The sequence below is a fragment of the Pyxicephalus adspersus genome, chromosome 4 (assembly GCF_032062135.1).
Source record: "Pyxicephalus adspersus chromosome 4, UCB_Pads_2.0, whole genome shotgun sequence".
Lineage (NCBI taxonomy): Eukaryota > Metazoa > Chordata > Amphibia > Anura > Pyxicephalidae > Pyxicephalus > Pyxicephalus adspersus.
In genome coordinates, this window is record NC_092861.1 from 119,859,968 (window position 1) to 119,880,358 (window position 20,391).

A 20,391-nucleotide genomic window follows, 5' to 3' on the forward strand; every position below is an offset into this window, starting at 1 on the left:
TCAGGCACCACAATCTTCATCCTGTCTTCTTCCGGGATCTTTGGTCATCTTGATTGGCCAGGCTGGAATGACATACATACAGCCCAAGGAGATGCAGGATACCCAGCATATTCGGGCAACCTATACTGAGCTGGACATCACTACTTTAGAAAAATCTATCTTGAGAAACTACCTTTCTTGAGAAATCTATTTTTCCCAGCCAACACCAAACCAAGCACCTCCAGCCAGCTTTGTACAGAAAAGGATAATGCGGAGTGGTTAAAGGGAGGCTGACTGAAATGCGGTAAACTATATAAGGCAGGGTGCTATCCTTGTCCCACTCCATTCTAGGCATCTCTGTACAGAATAGGATAGAACAGAGTGGTTGGGGGGAAGCCTCCTCCCCTTCTTTCCTTACTGCTGCAAAGGTGAAACCTGCAGCCTTCTGGAATACTTGCGTCACTTATCCCAGGAGGATGGGCTGCTCCTTTTGCAATTTTATTGGTCGGGATATTTACATTTGGAGAAAGACACATCACTGCGCCACAAGATCGATTGATCTCAGGAAGAGCCTTGAAGAAAGTAAATTCATTTTAAACACAAATAATTGCCATATATAGAAAGAAGGTTACAAAAAAAAGAATTTATAAATAATTTTCTATTATTATTAGTAATAATAATAATATTTTTTTAATCAATTTGTTGTGATAAAACATTTATTCTGTAAAATAATTTTTAATTTTTAAATTCTCCCCTTTTCAATTTAATTCCAGCCTTGTGTGTTGGGTATATTACATAGATAAACTATATCCTCCTTTCTCCCATTCCATTCTAGCATATAGAGCTGGCTACATTGCGCCATCTAGAGGGCGAACCGCCACTAAGCCACTCCACTGTAGACGCTGCTTTATGAATGTCACGTGACAAAGGTCAATTCGCATTCTAAGCCTGGTCACATGGCTCGGTGTCACCTGACCGAACGTCAGCAAGGTCCTTGCGCCCTTCACTTTTACCGTGGTCCGGTGTCCTGCGATGGTAAGGCTTACAAACTTTTTCCGATTGCTGGCCTGGAAGCCTGTGAAGAAGTTTGATCCAAAACAACGATGGAAAACCCGGCTAGCGTTAACCTATGCTGTCAGCTCCTGGTTGGTCATCGGCGGCATCGCTTACGGATACTTTTTTACGAAGGATGAGACTGAAAGCACAAAAAATGGTGAGGCGCCACCTAGTGTCTAGAAGACGTATAGCTGCTTATGCATGGTTCCTGCTGCTGATTTCTGGGCACTGTCACGTGGTTTAAACATTTGTCCTTCATTCATTTTTCATTCATTTGAAACATCCTAAAGCGTACCTAAACTCAGAATTTTCAATTTACATAAAAGGGTAGACAACCCTTTTATGTAAGGTAAAAATTCTTTTTGTTTATATTAAAAAAAGTTAAATAAAAAATGCAGCACTTCCCCCTTAATTCTCAATCCTCTAGGTGATTGAGAATGAATGAGAGTGCAGAGCCTCCTGTATACCTACGTCATGCATCCCGGGAGGCTCTTGGGTCCTCTTTGGGAGCCCTTTCATCAAAAGGAAAAAATTGCCGATCTCACGAATGATCATTCGTGAGATCGTCAAGTTTTTTCCCAATCCACGTCACCTGATCTCATACCTGTGTTGGGTGACGTAGGAGGAAGATCCCAGAAGAAGAGGCGAAGATGGAGGCACCTGGCGTGCCGCCTCAAAGATGAATACTGGGATGGCGGGGGACCCGATGGAACCTCTGGATCGACTGCTCGGTGGGATTGAAGGTAACTGTGAGTTTTTTGTTTTGGGTAGTTTTGGGTTTACTTTCTCTTTTAGTGCAAAAGACTTGTAGACTCTCCCCAATGGGGGCTAGACTAGTGCCTGTTCATCTAAGTCCCTGGTGCCCAAAATGTAGCCCACAAGTGTGGCCGGCTGTACTTTAGACCTTTGGGTCACAGTGGGCTGCACAGGGACCCTGGTGGACTACAGCACTGGGGCCGCCAGTTGTCAGGGCTGGCGTTAAACCCGGCAGCAGAATTGATGAGTTTCTGCTCCAGCAATGGAGAGAGTTTATTAAGGAGGTGATGACACGTAAGATGTGGCTGTCACTAGGAACAAATGACTATTAGATGTAGTCTGTTCCTGCAAAAAAAAAGGGTACAGTACTGCCCCTTTGAGTCTTGATCTCCGCAGCGTCACGCAACCCAGGAATCTGGCTGCTCCTCCTGTGCATGCTCTGATCCCAGGCATGCGCAGAAGGAACCTTTTCATCAAAAGTAAAAAAAAATTACCAATTTCACGCATGTGCAGTGAGATCGTCAATTTTTTTCACAGTCTACGTCACCCGATCTAGTGCCTGCTCAGTGCGAGATTAAGTGATGCTGGAAGAAGAGAGAAGATGATGTTGGCGCCGGACATTCCCCCTGCCCCCGGCTAAAGATGGATACCAGGAGGACATGAGACCTGATTAAAAAAACTTCCAGACGGACAGACTGATCTGCGGGATTAAAGGTAAGTGTTTTTATATTTGTTTTGGGTTTATTTACGCCAGGGGTCGGCAAACTTTTATGGCCACTAGGCCATTTCAGGGGTGGGGGGGAGCACACTAGGTCGGACCAGGGAATGCCCTTGGAAGTGAAATCCCTCTCCGTATGCCTTGTGGAGGAGAGGGTATTCCCTTCAGGGAGCTTTCCCTATTTACCGCGGCGGTGTAAGTATCAATGCCGGCCGCGGTAAATAGGGGAGCAACAGCAAGGAGGCATCACCAGAGCTCTGGGGCTCCAGCAGCTCTGGTAGTTCCTAACGCTCCGGAGCCGTGGGTTGCCGTCCGGAATGGCCAGGGGGCTATAGGCCGGAACAAACTACCGGCTAGGCCGTATCTGGCCTAAAGGCCGGAGTTTGCCGACTCCAGATTTACGCTGTAATGACATATGACTGTCGTATGATCATCAGATTGTGAGCGCCACTGAGCAAGCACAGTGTAATTCAGAATTCCTGTAAACACAGAACAATGCATACATATTATGTTTATATAGGAAGTGACATCACAACACTTCTTCTTTAGCCCAGCCCTGGTAAAGGTCTTTTCTGATCGTTCTCCGTGTCAGGAGAACAAACGAGGGCTGTGCACACAATGCTGTTCAGTTCTATGGGGGGGGGGGGAAGGCAAGTGCTGAGAAAACCTCAGGACAGGATGTACAATCATACATATAACAGCCCTCAGGTACATTTTTTGTGTGTTTAATTTACCTGGACTTCAGCTTCAGTGTGTATCTGTACCTAAAAGTTTTTGATGGGGAAGGTTAGGACTCTTGTCAGCTTTTACTGCAGTCTGGGGCTCCTTGGGGAAATTTTTTCTGTCTGGTAAAAAAAATAAAAAAATGCTACAAGAACAGGAAGTGAGACAAAATCCTTCTAACAAAAACACAAACAAAAGTAAAAATTCTTTGACCTAAACTTAACTTTTTTACTTTACATAAAAGGGTATTTAAAAAAAAAGGTTCAGCACCGCCCTTTTGAGTATTGATTGCCACGGCTATCAAGACTAAATGGGAGTGCAGAGCCTCCTGGGATACCTACATCATGCATCCCGTGAGGCTCTTGGCTGCTCTTGGCTGCTCTTGGCCATGCACAGAAGGGGGATTTTTCCACTAAGGGAAAGAGTACCTGCAAAGTGCGAGATTGGGTGACAAAGCCAGAGGACACAGAAGATGGCGGCGCCGGGCACTTCCTCTTCACATGAATAAAGAAGAATTCTAGGACGACTCTGGAGCGGATTGTAGAAAGGTCCAGCACCATCGAATGATCTGATGGACTAAAAGTGTGTGATTTTTTTAACCTATTTCTGCTCTAAATTAAAAGCAGTGTTCTTCCCAGCTACTTTTAGCCGGCACTTTTCAGTAATCCCATGGCTACTTTTGGGTGGTTAGTAAAAAAGTTGGGTTTCAATACAGTTCAATACACCACCCGCCTCCAGCTTCTTCCCACACGGCTTAAAAACATTTCTGGGGAAAATACAATAAAAAGAAATCTGTTATGAGATCCCCAAGAGGCTGCCATTGATGAGGTCTCCTTCTCAAAAATGCTAGCTGCTTGACAGTTAAAGTGGAATTAAAGTTCCAAATTTCAAATCACACAACCAGGCAGGTCTTATGCTTTCTTTTTCAGGCCACGTTCCTTCTTCAATATTCTTTCCTATCTGTCTGATCACTCTGGGTATCTGGCAAAAAGCTGAGCTGCCCATGTTCACCTTCAGCTTTACCTGGAAATCCTGGCTTCCCCTACATGTGCTGGAAATGAATGAACTCCTGCATGGACGTTACATTATCCCAGCCCAGCCAATCAAGATAGCCAAAGATCGCCTACAGAAAGTGAAGAAATGGGCAGTGCCCTGTGTGGGTTTACTTCCACTTCAAGCCTCTTCTCGGGCTTCCAGTCACTGACTCAAAATAACTGCAGATATGGCCTCTGAGTTTATCCTGATCTGTGTACTTTTTTAGAAGCATTGATTGAAGCCAGTAGTCAGAATAAAGAATTTAGGGGTTGGCCCCATATGTGTCCCATGTTCTACATGCAGTATACAAGGGCTCCCCAGCATTGCAGCAGGAATATCGTGTTCCTGCATTAGAGCAAGGTGAATGAACAAATGAGCAACAATAACCTCTATGTTCCGGATCCTGAAATTTTTGAACATCTTAAATTTATCCATCCAGGCAAAGCACTCCTTTTTTAACTCTCTCCTTAACCAGCAGCTCAGGCATTATTCCACCTAGCCATGAGGAGATGGTAAATGCCAGGAAATTCCTTAATACTTCTGGGCATGCAGGGGCATGTAATTAAGGCTGGCTACACACATGCAAAAATTGTCATTGGAAAGGATCTCTCACAATCCTTTACAACGACAAAAGTCTGAAAGATGCATGAAGGAGCACTGTACAAACAGTACCGTTCTGCTGTATGTAGGGGGAGAAACGAACGAGCGGCACCCCGCTGCATTCTCCCCCCTTCACTTTCATTACGATTGTTCTTCGTCTGTAGCCAGGATAGTCGTCAGAGCAACAAGCGCTGTACACACGCCAGATTCTCGACGGATATCAGTCCTGAGGCAATTATCGGACGAGAATTATCTGACATGCAGACATAGCCTTACTCCCCTTCCCAATCCTTAGTCTTGTGTAAGACTTACACAGGGTGCAATTTTCCGGCTTGATACAGCAAGGAAAGGAAGTTGATGCTGTTGGGAAGGATGGTATTAAAGCCAAAAACCCAAAATACTCACCTGACCGTTTTACCTACGCCTTTCCACAATATACAATATATTTCTACAATTTTGACCTGCTGATGGTGGATATTTAGAATTAGAACTTTAGTTCTGCTTTAAATAGAACCTATTGCTTTATTGTTCTCAATATAAAGATATCCTATATTTTTCAGCATAATAGTCTTTTATTTATGACAAAAGTGCCACATCCCTAAATATATTTATTTATCATGCTCTAGAAAATCACAGGTTCATTTAAAAAAAAAAAAGACATTACGCTATCTCCTTATTGCATTGCAAACTGTGTGACCGTGCATTTCCGATTGGGCAGGCCACTAACTCTGGATGGCTGCAGAGCATAAAGTGCTAGGAAGAAGATCCCCAAAATGGGTAATCAAAGGAAGAATAATGCATGTCATTCATCCATCATGCCCTTGTCTGAAAATCTGGCTTCCTACTTTAATGAGAAAATGTGTAAATCCCTTTCACTTATGAATCATACTGTGGGTAAATAAATCCAATGTGAAATAATTTTGGTTGAATCTTGGCTGAAAGCATGTAATAATGAACCCTATGTACTTTAAAATTGTGTCACATCTACAAGACTTTCTATAAACATCTTTTCCTCTTTGCAGATAATAAAAGTTCAAAAGACACAGAGTTGGATGAGTTGGATGAGTTGGATCAAGAAATATTAGAAGGCAAGGAAGTATATTCTGCCAAATTTATTTACAATGACACCTACATACCTTTGTCTAAAAAACTTGCTGGATTTTTTAAACCATATGAAAAATCAGCTGAGAAGAGCCCCAAAGAATCCTAATATATTCTGCATTAAATCCTGTTTTGATCATATGGATGAGATCTTTTCTTGGGTTTTGTTACATAAACTGGGAAAGGAATATTCCTTTTTTTCATCAATGATTGTGAATGACTGTGGTATATTATAAGCAACTTTCTTAGTAAATATGCAATTCTTACAACATACCTATTGAAACATAACAGTTTTTTTTTGGAGTGTGGTATACAGGCACTTTGATCATCATATTCCATCACAATGAAAGCTACCTGCCTAAAGTTCACATTTAATACAGGTGACAGGTTCACTTTCAGTTCTGTACTGAATGTAAGCTTCTCTGTTATTTATGGTTGCAGAACAAGATGTTTTTGAAATAAACAAAATCTGTACAGTAGTGTCACTGGAATGTAATATTTATTAGAAGCCCTCACTTTTGCAGATTACATCATTCAAAGCAGTAACCTGTGAGCAATATACATTACTTTTGTAACAGTATAGCAAAATACCAACAGTTCACATTGCACAATATTACAGGTATGCAATTTCAGTAGAACCTTGCCCTAATAGACACTAAGCCAAATATTGCTGAGTACAGTGAAGTGCTTGTTTTTTTGTTCTTATATTCTAACATTGCTGGTCATATCTCTAAATATAAAGGGCATAAAGGTAACTGCAAACCATCAGGAGTAAACATACATTGCAAAGAGGTTAAAAGACATTGAAAGAGGTTAAACGCATGGTGTTTTCAGATGCCATGGAGTTGCTTTAAAGTGGAAATAAAATTCCACTTTACAAATATGCCATCAGGCAGGGTTTTATTGCAAGAGACAAGGACAGTACAGAAGACGGGACAGGAGATGTCCCTTCTGCAATAGGTTGTCTTGTTTGCTTGATCCCGGTCCCATTTAGCAAAATGCACTGAGCTGTGCATGCATTGATTGCCTTGATGCCCTGCACATCCTGGATTCCACTGTGGGGTTAGGACTGGATAAACTGCGGGAGTTACATCATCCTAGCCCAGCCAATTAAGATAGCCAAAGATCAGAATATGTGGAAGAAAGAAGATAGACACCCTATAAACAAAACCTAAATAAACATTTTTTTTCTTTAAAGCTTCTCAGTTTGTAAAAGAGTTGCACTGATGTATTTAGTTAAGTAGTATCTCATTGCTGTGCAGCACCCATGTTAGTTAGCCCTAACTGATGTTTTATATCAGTGGTCGCCAACCTTTTCGGACCGGCAGACCACTAAATTTACGTCGAACAGCGGATCACTAAATTAAGAAACTTCCCCTTTAGAGTCGTCATGATGTCAGAACCCACCGACTCAGGCTCAGACCTGCGATGGGAGAGTGGGTGGGTTGTGTCAAGAGACCCACACAACCCAGGCACTTCTCTGAGCCAGCGATCCGTACAGGGGACATGGTCTGCGGCTCTAGCCAAACTGATATCATTAGCTCAGCCTAGGCAAAGTATTGTGCCTGAAGCTCAAGGACAGTTTTTAAGATTTTAGGTAATTAAAGGTGATTCATTTTAATTTATTTGCTTTTGCTTTATATTATGACATATGAATTTATGGATTTAGAATTAAAACTAAGGGTATTCTTTATACTTCTCTGATAACACTACTTGAAATCATGTTGTAGTCAGATAGAGGGTGCCTAGTTGATGCTGAGGTCAATACTCATATCTTCTCCCAAGACTGGGTTAATCTTGGTGTAGCATTTTTTGGAAAAATAAATCAGTATATTTAAAAATCAAATCCTGATTTTCATAATTAGATTCAATATTTTTTCCTTAGTATGGTAAAAAAAATGCCAGGATGCAAACGTATCCCCTTCCTTTCATGTACTACAGACATGACTGCCACTGCAAATTTTTTTTTTGTGATTGTTCACAGTCACAGACATTACAAACTAGCGCTGTACACACAATGCAATTCTGTTCTATGGAGAGGGGAGAATGAGTGATTGGCACCTCCACTGCACTCGTTCCCATAGGAGTGCATAGCAGTCATTCCCAATTGGTTATTCATCAAGTCTTCAGTCTCTGATTGTCTTCTACAGCATGACTCCAATCACCAACCAATATTTTTGCACAGTGTCCTATAGTTACCATATCCTACAGTAAGTCTAAGGCCAATGAAAGCTAATGTTGTTATATGAATAGTATAAGTCAGCGGTCGCCAACCTTTTTGGTCTCGCGGACCACTAAAATCCCTGTCTCCTGACCGCGCATGAGCGGGGAACCGGTTGTCAATTAAAAGGGGAGGAACCTCTCCCATAGTGATGTCATAACACCATAACCTGACCAGTCTGCCATCGCAAATCTGAGCCTGCAATGGGAGAGTGGGTTGTGTCGTGAAACACAGCCCGCCCACTTCCCTGAGCCAGGAATTTGCGCGCACGGGAGACGTGGTCCATGGCTCTGGCCAGTGCGACCCCCCGGCGGGGTCCTTCTCCTGACCCCACTCGGGTGCACCGGCCAGAGCCGCAGACCACCAGTTGGCGACCGCTGGTATAAGTGGTCATTTAATGACATCAGGAGCCAGATATAAGGCCTACTATATGTAAGCTGATGATCACTGTAAAGATATAGAAGCTATTCACATTTATCTGAATTTTATTATTACACAGTATATAGCACCGATATATTACACAGCACTTTACAAAGTTCATAGTTATGTCACTAGCTGTCCCTCCCAATCTAAACTACATATATGAGAACCATTCTACCTGCTATATGATCTTCAGAGCCTGGTATCCCACCTTACTGCTTATCCTAAATCCTGGGCCCCCTTTACAGACTACATTGTTGCAAGACAATGCTCAAGCATGCAAAATAATGTCCGATTGACCCATACTGCTGACCTTTAATTTTACAGCCTGGATGTTGCTGTGAAGGGGATCAGAGATGGCTCATACTACAAATTCTAGTAACTATTCTAGTTCTGTTAAAATGCTTTACATATATAATAATTTGGATTTGGTGTTGTGTTGTCTGCTTGACTTTGTGCATTAGTTTTTGCCATTAAGCTATATACTAGATATTTAGATTTCTTTGGCTCCTTTGTTATGAGAGTACAACAAGCACCCAAATTGGAACAAAGTACAACTTCCAACATAATTTACACACGGTCAATGTACAGGAGACATGAGATCATTGCAAAGATAGTGTCCATATTTCAAAACAAAACCTTCATTACATATTCTTTGTGACTATGAATGACAACTGTAAGACATATATTTCTCCTCGTATTGTTCTTCTTTACATATTAGTTCAGAAAGAAAAATTTAACTGTACATAATATTGTTTTATACAAAAAGGAAGATTTGTGGATTTAGGCACATGCCAGGGTAGCAGAACATCTCTATATCCAATATTACCTACGCAAGGATGGGTAGTGCATGCTGTTATAATGTGTTTTACTTTGGTAGTGAAAAGATTTAATTGGTGGCAGCCACATCAGCTGCACATTCACCTTCCAATAGCTTTATTGATGTGGTGTTCAGCCATCAGAAGTGACAACATTAGTCTGATACTTTGATTTTGATTAAGCATTGATTTTGATTAAGCATTTGATTTGTCCATTTCTTCCAAACGACAGAGATAGTCCCTAGTGGCTGAATGCCCTGGGTCAGACTGGCCTACCAAAGGACCGGAAGAACCCCCCCCCAGTGATATACCTCCAAAATGCCATATATGTTTTTATTTGCTATAATATTACACAGTATAATGCCAACATATTACACAGCACTTTACAAGGTTTCATAGTCATGTTACTAACTGTCACGCACAATCTAATGTCCTTACCATAGTCATATGTCTTTAGGACAGTCTAAGGTCAATTTTTGTGCCAAATAACCTAACTGCATGTTTTTGGAATGTGGGAGGAAACCGGAGTAAAACACAGGGAGAACCTGCAAACTTTATGCAGATAGTGTCCTGGCCGAGATTCAAACCTGGGACCTAGCACTGCAAATGCCAGAGTGCTATCCTTTGAGCCACCGTGCTACTATATATGAGAACTTATGAGAATATAAAAAAAATGTTCCATTGTGCCAGAAATGCTGTATGTTTTGGCAGGGGCCCCTCCTTACTTTTTTAGTGGGTCTCAACTCTGCAGATGTCTATAATATATAGAAGAGAGCAGACCCCAGTTCCCCAGATCTGTGTAGGTTCCGAATGTGTATGTATGTATTTGATTAGTGAAAGCATTACACCATCCAGACCTTTTAGGATTTATAAATGTTTAGCCTAAAAGTAATAATGAAAATGCACTTTGGGTTCATCCAATCACTTTGTGCATATTATTTCTTTATAGTTTGCACACCTAGGGGCTCCTGGCAGAGGTGTGCCTTTTGCTTACATACATTGTGTTATTGGGGGTCACTTTTTGTGCTAAAAGATGTCCTTCTTTCTCATCTGAAAAAGTTCAAACTTATAAAAACATATGTGTTCTTTCAAGTAAACAAAATGACATATATGAAAACTAATAAACATAAGCAAAACTCCTGGTAAAAGAGGAATCAGAAATTAGAATTTAAATGTTGCTTCCGTTGTAGTGAGGAGTTTGAGTCCCTCCCCAGCACCCAGTACATATCAGCCAGTTTGCACTCCCTCCCCCCTAGTAATCTCTGGACTTTGTAAGAGCAGACATGGCTTGCTTGTGTCTGCTTGTCCTGAGCTTGTTCTCCTTGTGTGCTACCCAAGTGATAGCTGAAGAAAATAGAATTGAAGGCCCACCACCATTTTGCGGCTCATATGAATGCCCCAGGTATCAAGTGCTGAGGAGATACAATGTAAGTCTCTTTTTATTATATAAAAAACCAAAATGTGTTTTTTTTTACATTTTACAAAAACAAAATGTTTACATACATTTTATGTAATTTTATTGTATTTTGACAAATAGCTTTTAGCTTTTTTACATTGATAAAGTATAGCAACTTCAGCAATAACCTGTTTAAACTTTTAATAAATGCCTTTTAAATGCCAAATTGATTGACAAATATTGGATTTCTGAGAATGAAGAGTTAAATCTCTTAGGTTAAAGAGTTACTAGAATCTTTATCTGCTACCTAAAGGTCAGATTTAGTGATTGTGATGGTGATCTACTATTTACTTTATCTGTCAGCTGAATTATTTTATGTATCCATGTACAGACAACCAATAATTGTTAGTGATGGTTTCCAGCTACAGTAAAAGGCATGAATTCTGTATGGACAAGGATGTTCTAATCTGTAAAAAAGGGGAGATGAGCAGAAGGCTCCCCAACATCCTCAGTAGGAAACAATGGCCATGTGTTATGATCATTGGAGATCCAGCCCAATGGATCAATGCAGAATAAAATCAAAAACATATACTGTATATTTTTGCAATATGAGATTGTTTCTTGCATTTTATCCCTGCAGATACAGAAAAGTACTTGTTGATATGCCAGAAATGTTCTCAGCTTTTAATTTCTTATTGTGGGCCCACAAGTGATAACACACAGGATTTTGGTGAACTGAGTGGTATCAGCCCTGACCAAGTGTCCTGCTTAACCACTACTACTGTCTTCATCTAGGGACTATAAAAAAAAAATATGAACTTCTTCTTGAAACCAGAGATCTTTTGAACACTACCAGTTGCTCCATTAAATACACTTAGAAAATATAAAACTTTTACATTTTTATATTTTTATTAGTATTTATTGGCTCAACAATTGGTAGTGTTCATAAGATCCCTGGTTTCACAAAGAACCTGACCTGATCTACCCTCCCGCAGTCAAAAATCTTTTTGGATGCTTTCTGTCTTCTTATTAACAATGTTTGCTTTCATGTTCTGGTTGCATTGGTGAAAAAGTTACTTTTTAGAAAGTTGAGAACATATGAAAGGCACTTTTAGTTGTGAACATTTCTAACTATTGAAATTTCTACTAGGGATGAGTGAGCGAGTTTTTAAAACTCAATCTGGCGGCGAATTCGGCTGTTCTCGCTTACCGAAATTGACTCCGGTGTAAATTTGCCGATCGAGCTTGAATTTGGAAAAAAAAAAAAGAAGATTTCTGGCTGCGCTGATCAATGAAATTTAACCTCTAGTGCCCGAAGATGTTCTCAATGAATGTGCTTGTTTGATCTACTGATTTTGCGGTTGGAGTCAAGTGGTGGCCTATGCTTAATCCTTTCTTGGCCCACTGATCCAGAAACAAAGAAACAACTTGTTCTTACTGTGCCAAACAAAGTCACCCCAGGACGCCTCTATCACAGTGTTACATAAAATCCCTTTACATTAGCACTAGGCGCTTAGTCACCCAAGTAGACTTTTAATCAAACCTTTTGCAAGTTCCAATAAGGTCTGGATTTGGAAAATATATTTGGATAAGAGCTTTTTTATTAAAATTGTTGTAAGCCTTATTAGCAGTTGTATATATAGTTAGCTTAATTCCAAACATGTTTTATAATTAAAGCCCAACTGAAACTTCAGTGTAATTCTCCTAAATACATTCCAGATGGATAAAGACAATAGATGTGCAAAGTTTTCCAGTACCAAAAAGCCAGTCCCCTGCCAGCAGCTTTAGAGGTCAGACACAGCCACTAATGAGTCTGACCTATAGCTCTGCAAAAAGCAAAGCCCCTGGTCACTAATGATTGGACAGCTTGGTAAGTACAATAGGGTGGTAGGAACCCAAGAGCTCCTCTTTTCTGCTCTAAAGCCCAAAAAGACCAATAGCCATCCTACCTCCTTCAAAGCCCTTTAGTTCCCCTCTCTTAGTTCTGGGATTTTTCTAATTGTAAGAAAACCCTCACACCACTTAACCAGTAGTTCAGCTTTAGATGCACAAACCTAAAACCTCAAGTTAACTGTAAGTACACAGCACACTTTTCTGTTTTTAACACTTAGGCAAAAAAGTAATCTCGTCTGTTACTAGTTTTAAACATTTTAGGTAAAATTTGTCTAGGGGTAGATGGCAATGCCATGCGGTTACTTTGGACAAATTTATGAAAGATCTAAATAAATATGAAACTGTTGAAAATCTAGAACAACCAAGCACATCTAAAAAACTAAAAAAATGAAAAAAAAAAAAAAACAGTTTTGATCACCCTATTTCAGTTTGCAGGTCAGAAGGTCAACTGCAGGTCATGAACATTTTTAAGAATTTCAGAATGACCTCTGAATGAGACCGTAAAGCATAACTGTCTATTGACCCATTTTCTAATTCTGCTTTCTGTAATAAAACTCCTGTTGCTGGTCTGATTCCACACTTCCAGGTGTGCAGAATAGTGTGTTAGCCGCTGGCAACTGTGGTTCCTTCGACTGATCCCTACATCACTATTGTGACCTGCAGTGATGAGAAGTCAGAAGGAGGTAACTCAGTGGCCAAAGACGGGACACCCTATTCCACCAGCTGGAGGATTTAGATCAGAACCAGAAAGTTACAGAATGAAGTTTCAGCTCATGGTATGACAGACAGGTATGTAAAAATAGCTTCTTCAAGGCATTGTGCATGTATTTATTACCCCCTTAAAGGAATGTTCTTGTCCAAGATGGAAGCCTTGTGAAATTAAAAAACCTCAGACACATGGTATACATAACACAGACACAGAAAAATATCACAAATAGCTTTCAAAACATACTAAAGCAGGAGTGTCAAACTCAAATACACAGTGGGCCAAAATTAAAAACTTAGACATTCGCCGGCCAAACTTGAAACTGAAATAGCACCGCTACTACAATTCCTGTCATCTATAAAACAGTCCCATAGGCAGAGAGCGAATGATGCCGGGAATTTTAGTAGCAGTGGCGGGCCAGCTGCCATTTTATATTTAGGATTCCTTTGGGGGCCAAAAAAAAGGAGATTGCGGGCCAGAGTTTGACACCCCTGTACTAAAGCATGAGTCACCAGCAGTTACAGCATGTATACAAGCCAAAGTGCCAAACTTTCATGTCTGTAATGTATTATTTCTGTTTTGTCTTTCAGACATTTGAGCTCAGAAGTTATGAATCAACAAACTGGGTGACAACATACCTAGACACGGATGTCATGGGCATAGGAATAATGAAAAGCTTTAGGCGACTTTTTAAATACCTTAGTGGAGAGAATTCAGAAGGTATTTCAGTATAATATTGTAGTGTGCATTGGAATTATCCATCTTTTTACTGTAAGACAAGCAGCTGGCACTGTCCCTTTCTTGTACTTATAAACTAAGTGGATTTGAAAAATGTTCTATAGTTAAATTAAGTCATAATTCTTTAAAGTAATGCAATTTCATTTTCAAAAATTTTGGGGTAGGTTCAAAACCTTGATCATGTTTGTTTGCTTACTGTTTAGGGAACACTTAAGCTACATACACACGTCCAGCGGTTCTCGCTCTATAATTGACTCAGGGCCGATATTGGTCGAGAATCTGGTGTGTGTACAGCGCCAGTCATCGATTGTCCGAACAACTGTCCCGGCGGATCCACAGACGATGGACGACTAACAATCCTAAAGCAAGGGACGGGGGAAAGCGTGCAGCAGGGTGCCGCTCCATCGTTCTCCCCCTCCCCTCTCCATAGAGCAGAATGGTGCTGTATGTACAGAACTCGTTCATGCATTGTGCAGTGCCAGTCGTTGGAAAGAAACGTGAAAGATCCTTTCCAACGACTATTATTGCATGTGTGTATGTGGCTTTAGTGTGTCAGGGGGCCAAAGGGACTGGAATTGACATACACACAACAAATATTGGCTGTATTTGGACTTTAAAGCAGCTTTAAATAAAATTAGACTGGCATATATACCTGACAGCATACAGATAAAACATGATAACCGATGACTTACAAGCATATTGTTGGGAAATATCGAGCTACTCTCTGCTAGGGTCCAGACGGACGAATGTTGGGCAAAAATCCAATGCATGTACATTGTTCATCAATCCTCTCTGATATACTAAGTAATGACTAGCACTAATTTAGGCATAAGCAGTATTTCCAGAAACTGATTATTGTTAGTATTGTACATGAAGGTTCACAGAGAACATATACATGTTGTGATGGGGAAGGTCCACTTATTGTGCCCGAATGATAAATCTACAAGGGAAGAAACAAGAGAAATGGAAATTAAAACAATCGATAAAAGAAACAAACCAAAGTAGATGAAGTTAGACATCAAATCCCTGATTTTAGTAACGGTCAAAATTGACACAGACAATATGTCAGCAACAAACTTTAGAGGGTATTGGATAATAAATGGGCTTAATTGTCACTGTGGCTCCATTTTTTGTAACTCTTATCTAAGAGTTCTGCCTCTCTTCTGCTTGAAGTTCTCCCCTGTGATGAACAGAGTGAGGTTTTGTCTCTACGGACTAAAGGAAAGGCCTAGAGCTCTTACATGACATATAGCAGGGTAGGGGATGGTAGGAAGAGGGACATAGAAATACATCAGGTAAAGGAAGGACAATTATTATTGGATTCAAACTGGGAAAGATGGTGCCATACAGTTTAGTAACAAAGAAAAGGTAATGAATAATCATTATTTATAATAAATACCTAAACCATTTAAATCTATTTTATTATTTACAGGGTCTTTTTAAACAATTCTAGTAGGAGCCATTAGTACATAATAGCCCCCGCGGAATTACATACAACATTAACATAATTAATGATATACAGTTAACAACAAACATAATTATTGATCTTTTTTGTATCGTATACATGCGGATATAATTCCAGCAAAGACAGACACTGACTTAGTAATACTATCTGACATAAACCTTTTCAAATCTCCATTAATGCAGCTTAACAGATTCCCTAATGCTGCTGTGAGCTTTACTGTAACTGCAAAGTAATTGGATCTGTGTGCAGCATTTTTTTCCATTGCAGATCGTCCCTATATTTAGGCTGATAATGTCTGTATATCCACTCTGTGCAGAGGTACACTGTACTCTGTACTCTGTGCAGAGGTAGACTGTATTGCATTTATTTCCCAACTTGTGCAAACATTAGTTATATAGATTGCACGTCATGCCTACACTAGGCCAGTAAATACGGTCTGTTTCCTAAAAACTGTTTCCAATTGTGCTTGTTAGATTATGGTAAATTAGTACCACATAGTGACGCATGATGAGCTGCTGTATAGTCCCAGACGCTGATCCAAGCCATGCAGAGTGGAGAACAGGCATTGCAATTATGTGACCTGAACAAATTCTCCACCTTTTGCCATCTGAAAACAAAAACAAACATTATAAGTATTTGATTTTGTAAAAGGTTTTAACTTTTAGGGCATTTAAACAATGCAGATATATTGTGCTGTACTTGTTTGTTAAAGATAAGCAACAGTAAAGGCTTTTAGAGCTGGGTGCTGATAATCTGGATAACTGGTTAAGAGAAAGAATTTAGCGTCAACCATTCAGAAAGCTGACAATTAGGCTTAAAGCCTGCAGGCACAAAGCTTCTGGATTGGGATTTGCTATCTTGTGTTCATGGAATGAACTGGCACATGATTAATTTTTTTTATAAAGGTTTTGTACAATGTGTTCAGTTTTTCCTCTTTTCTTCTCTAAAAGGTATATCTATAAAAATGAATGTTCCTGTTCGTGTCACCGTACCAATATTGGACTCCACCAATAATTCCACCATGTCTATCTTCTTGCCGTCGGCATTGGTGAATCTCCCAACACCTAACGATCCTTCTCTTGTTCTAGAAAGCTTTCCTCCAACATCCTATTATGTCAGGTATGCGAGCTTAAAAGAATGAATGTATACAAAGTTTTTTTAGGAAGGAAAAATGCATTTTTGTAATCAAATATTCCTATGTAGTCAATGTTGCAAGTTATACAACAGAGAAAAGTAAAACTATTATTTCAGTTAAATACTAGCTAGGTTTTTTTTTGTTATTTTCATGGATGGGAATTGCTATTATTATTTAAATGAGCCTATTGTGTAAAGGTAAGTATTTATCAAACCTTGCCTAATTGTGTACCACCATTGAAAGCCTATACAGCTCTAAATGAATACATGCTCCTACATACACATCTAACATTCATTTAGAATGTTGTCTTCTATAAACTCTGATCTGGAATGTACATAATCCCATACAATAAATTACTCTGCACTTCCTATGAATTGCTTTGCTTTTTTTCTGGATTATGGACTGCCTCCCAAGGGGCACTATCAGTACTCCTAGTTTACTGTTTAAAACTGACCTAAACTAAAATGTTTAGCTTACATAATAGGGTAGACAACCCTTTTATATAAGGTAAAAATGACCTTCTTTTTTGGGGAGTGGGTTTAAAACCCTTTAAAAAACCTGTCTGACAGAATATTGGCACATAGCCTCCCGGGATACATATGTCACGCATTCCATGAAGCTTCTAGCTCCTTCTGTGCATGCCCCGATCGTGAGCTTCTTCAATGGGGTATAAAAAAATGCAGATCACATGCATACGCAGTGTGATCGGCACTTTTTTTCCCCCCTATCTTCGTCACCCAATCTTGTGCCTGCACAGTGCGAGATCAGGAGATGTAGGAAGAAGGCGGGAGAAATGCAAAGAAGATGATGGCTTTATCTGCGCCAGGATCAAGGAGGATTCCAGGATGACACGGGACCCAATCTAGGAAACCTCAAGAGGAATCGACAGATCTGCAAAGGTAAGGGTGAGTGAGGTTTTTTTTTTTTCTAGTTTACTTCCACTTTAATGGTGCAGAGAGCAGCATCCTGTCATCCTATAATCACTGCTCTCTGCATCATTATAGACAGTCTAACCTGGAAAAGAGCTGAAGAGGTCTTTTTAGTGTTAAACTGCTTTGTATATCCCACTGAGGATTTTCAGTTCTGTGGAATCCTTTTTCAAAGGTGTTTATAAGGAAACTTTAAATGAAGTGGTACTAAAAAAAAAAAAAAGTTGCAAGCAGGCAGGTTCTTTTTTGGGGACAGGTGATGTCCATTCTGCAATAAAACAAACTTACCTGCCTGTGTGCAATCTTTTCTTTAAAACACACTGAGCAGGGCATGTGCAGCGCAATGTATGATCCTGACATACCCAGGCTATCGGGAATGAATGAACTCCTATTGTCAAGTGCAGAAGTCATCTGACCTGGCTAATCAAGATGAAAAAATAGGGCAGAGGTGGAGCTGTTGACCATGATACACAGATATACTTTATATCAGATGAACAATGACTGGCTGCTATAGGCACCAGCTCTTTAGAAGTAGGTTAGGCTGGAGTAACACAGTAAATGTAATTGAAATGCATTTATTTTAGTTGTATTTGATGTTTAGTTTGAAAATGTCTAACATGAAATGTTTGTTATTATGTGTGACAGATCATTTGGTGGATATGCAATGAAATCTGATTATGAGAAGCACTCGAAGGCTCTCTCTGAAGAGCTCACTGCCCTTGGTCTAGCTTATGACACTCAGTTTGGAATGGCGGCAGCCTACAATGACCCCCTGACATTTTTTAACCGCCACAATGAAGTCTGGTACAAGTCCCTGAACTAGTAAATGAGAAGAAGTTTTTATTTCCATTCATCTTTGTTTGGCATATTTATGCAGAGACTGTATTCGAAATCTAATCTAAAATAGAAAATTGGTGTGTAAGAAGCTATTGATTATTTTCTACACTTTAGCAGTAAAAAAAACATCATTAAAGAAACGCTCCTCAATCCCTAATACATTAATTTACTCTGTATTATTAGGAAGATGGACATTTCTTAGTTTAAATGTCTCTAGCTTACAATATGTTGTTTTTAGGCATATTTTTTTTGTAATTTTGATGGTAAGTCTCTAAACCCAGATATTAAAAAGATGTATTCCACCTTTTTATGGCTGTCTGTGCTTTCTTATGCCTTTGCATGATCCCATTAAAATTAAAAACTGGCTGTTAGTATTTAGCCCCAGCCACATCCTATAAGAGTGTGACCACACTGCTTTTCCATCATTAGTATTATTATTATTAGTCATTATTATGCAGGAGAAGCAATATCAGCCTTAGCTGTGTGCTCTTGTAGTGTATTTAAAATGTGGCATTGCAATGCACAGAGCACCAGCATCAAGACTCAGCTATTGTTTCAGTTCTTAATATTCGACTTGGGGAGATTTCTAATCATTTCTATGATTTCTATGATAAAGGAAATTAGAGGAATTTTGCAAAGTAAGGGAATGATCTCTTAGTTGGCTATAAATGATGTGTCTCTATTGGACAATTCTCAGAAGATCAAAGTCCCCAAGGACTCCAGCTGCAATGCCCTACTTTTGGCTCCTGCTGAGTACTATGGGGGGAATTAATTTGACCTCAATGGTACAACTAAAGTTCCAGCTTTTAAACATTGATGTCACCAAACAGCATGAGATGAGAACTCCTCTGCTCGCCCCCAGCACAGGACTGAAAGTCTTCCCAATTTCATAAATAACAAAACTCAATGACAATCACCTAAAGTAAGTAGTTTCAGACTGCAAAACCAAGATCATCCAATGTGTAGGCTCCTAATTATTATATATTATATATTCTCCCAAATGAGTGCTAATAATATCACTTAAAAATACTGCCATGCACATATATATGTGGTATACCCTTACTATATTAAAGCCTCACAAGTAAGATCAGTAACTATGTTGCTGATAGTGTTAAAGTCTTTTTAAAAAAACACAGCATGTTGCCGTTCACTACATTTGGGTAGTCCAATCATTTTAAATGAATACTTAGTGATGTGCCTTACACCAAAAATTGGGCATGCTGTGCATTTAAAAGCTAAGTGGCACAGGCGTTATACTCATTGGTGGGTGGTGAGTTTCTGCCATATTCATCATGTATACACAGCAAATGTGTTGATTATGGCACAGACTTACATTGATGGTGCAGCCACCTTGATCAGAGGAAGCTGACATCTTTGCAGCCAAATCCACAACAGACTTCTGAAAGGTCAGCAATCTTCTTCGGGTATTGGATGGCCACTGATGATGTAACGCATGTGCAGGATTTCCTCAAAGTTCTGATGGGTCCGCAAATTTTTGCGAAACCATCGGAAATCCAGGAAATCACTATAGGAGGATTACCCAGGAGGAATCCTCCTGTCAGTGAGCGATCCCCTGGCACTACAGGTCAGAATGAGGGCAAACCTGTAGTGCCCGGGGATCTCTCACTGAGAGGAGGATTCTCACGGCTCCATTCATAAATTCAACCGCGATACTGCTCCTTTCAGAGTCATGTGGCTTGGGTTTATAAATGAGCGCGGCCATGGGAAAAATCCTCTGGTTTTTCTCACGCTGCATTCATTCATGTGCAGCCAGCGAGACTCACACTGTGTTCCTGGATAGAAAAACTCTATTCAAGAACACATACAACTAGTAAAGGGCTGCAACAGCAATCGGGAGCAGAGCT

At 39.9% G+C, this 20,391-nt stretch overlaps 1 protein-coding gene and 1 long non-coding RNA gene across 2 annotated transcripts; both read left to right on the forward strand.

The window, feature by feature from the left end:
• Positions 1-886: 886 nt before the first annotated feature.
• LOC140329289 (uncharacterized) lies at positions 887-6,447 on the forward strand. The gene is made up of 2 exons (XR_011920465.1): positions 887-1,192; positions 5,890-6,447. It is a non-coding gene; the product is annotated as an uncharacterized lncRNA (long non-coding RNA).
• A 4,228-nt stretch (positions 6,448-10,675) lies between these two features.
• Positions 10,676-18,832, forward strand: LOC140329290 (heme-binding protein 2-like). Its single transcript, XM_072409471.1, has 4 exons — positions 10,676-10,854; positions 14,013-14,142; positions 16,576-16,744; positions 18,335-18,832. Exons 1-4 carry the CDS (start codon positions 10,711-10,713, stop codon positions 18,510-18,512), a joined length of 621 nt encoding a protein of 206 aa, XP_072265572.1. The 5' UTR covers positions 10,676-10,710; the 3' UTR covers positions 18,513-18,832.
• The last annotated feature ends 1,559 nt before the right edge of the window (positions 18,833-20,391 follow it).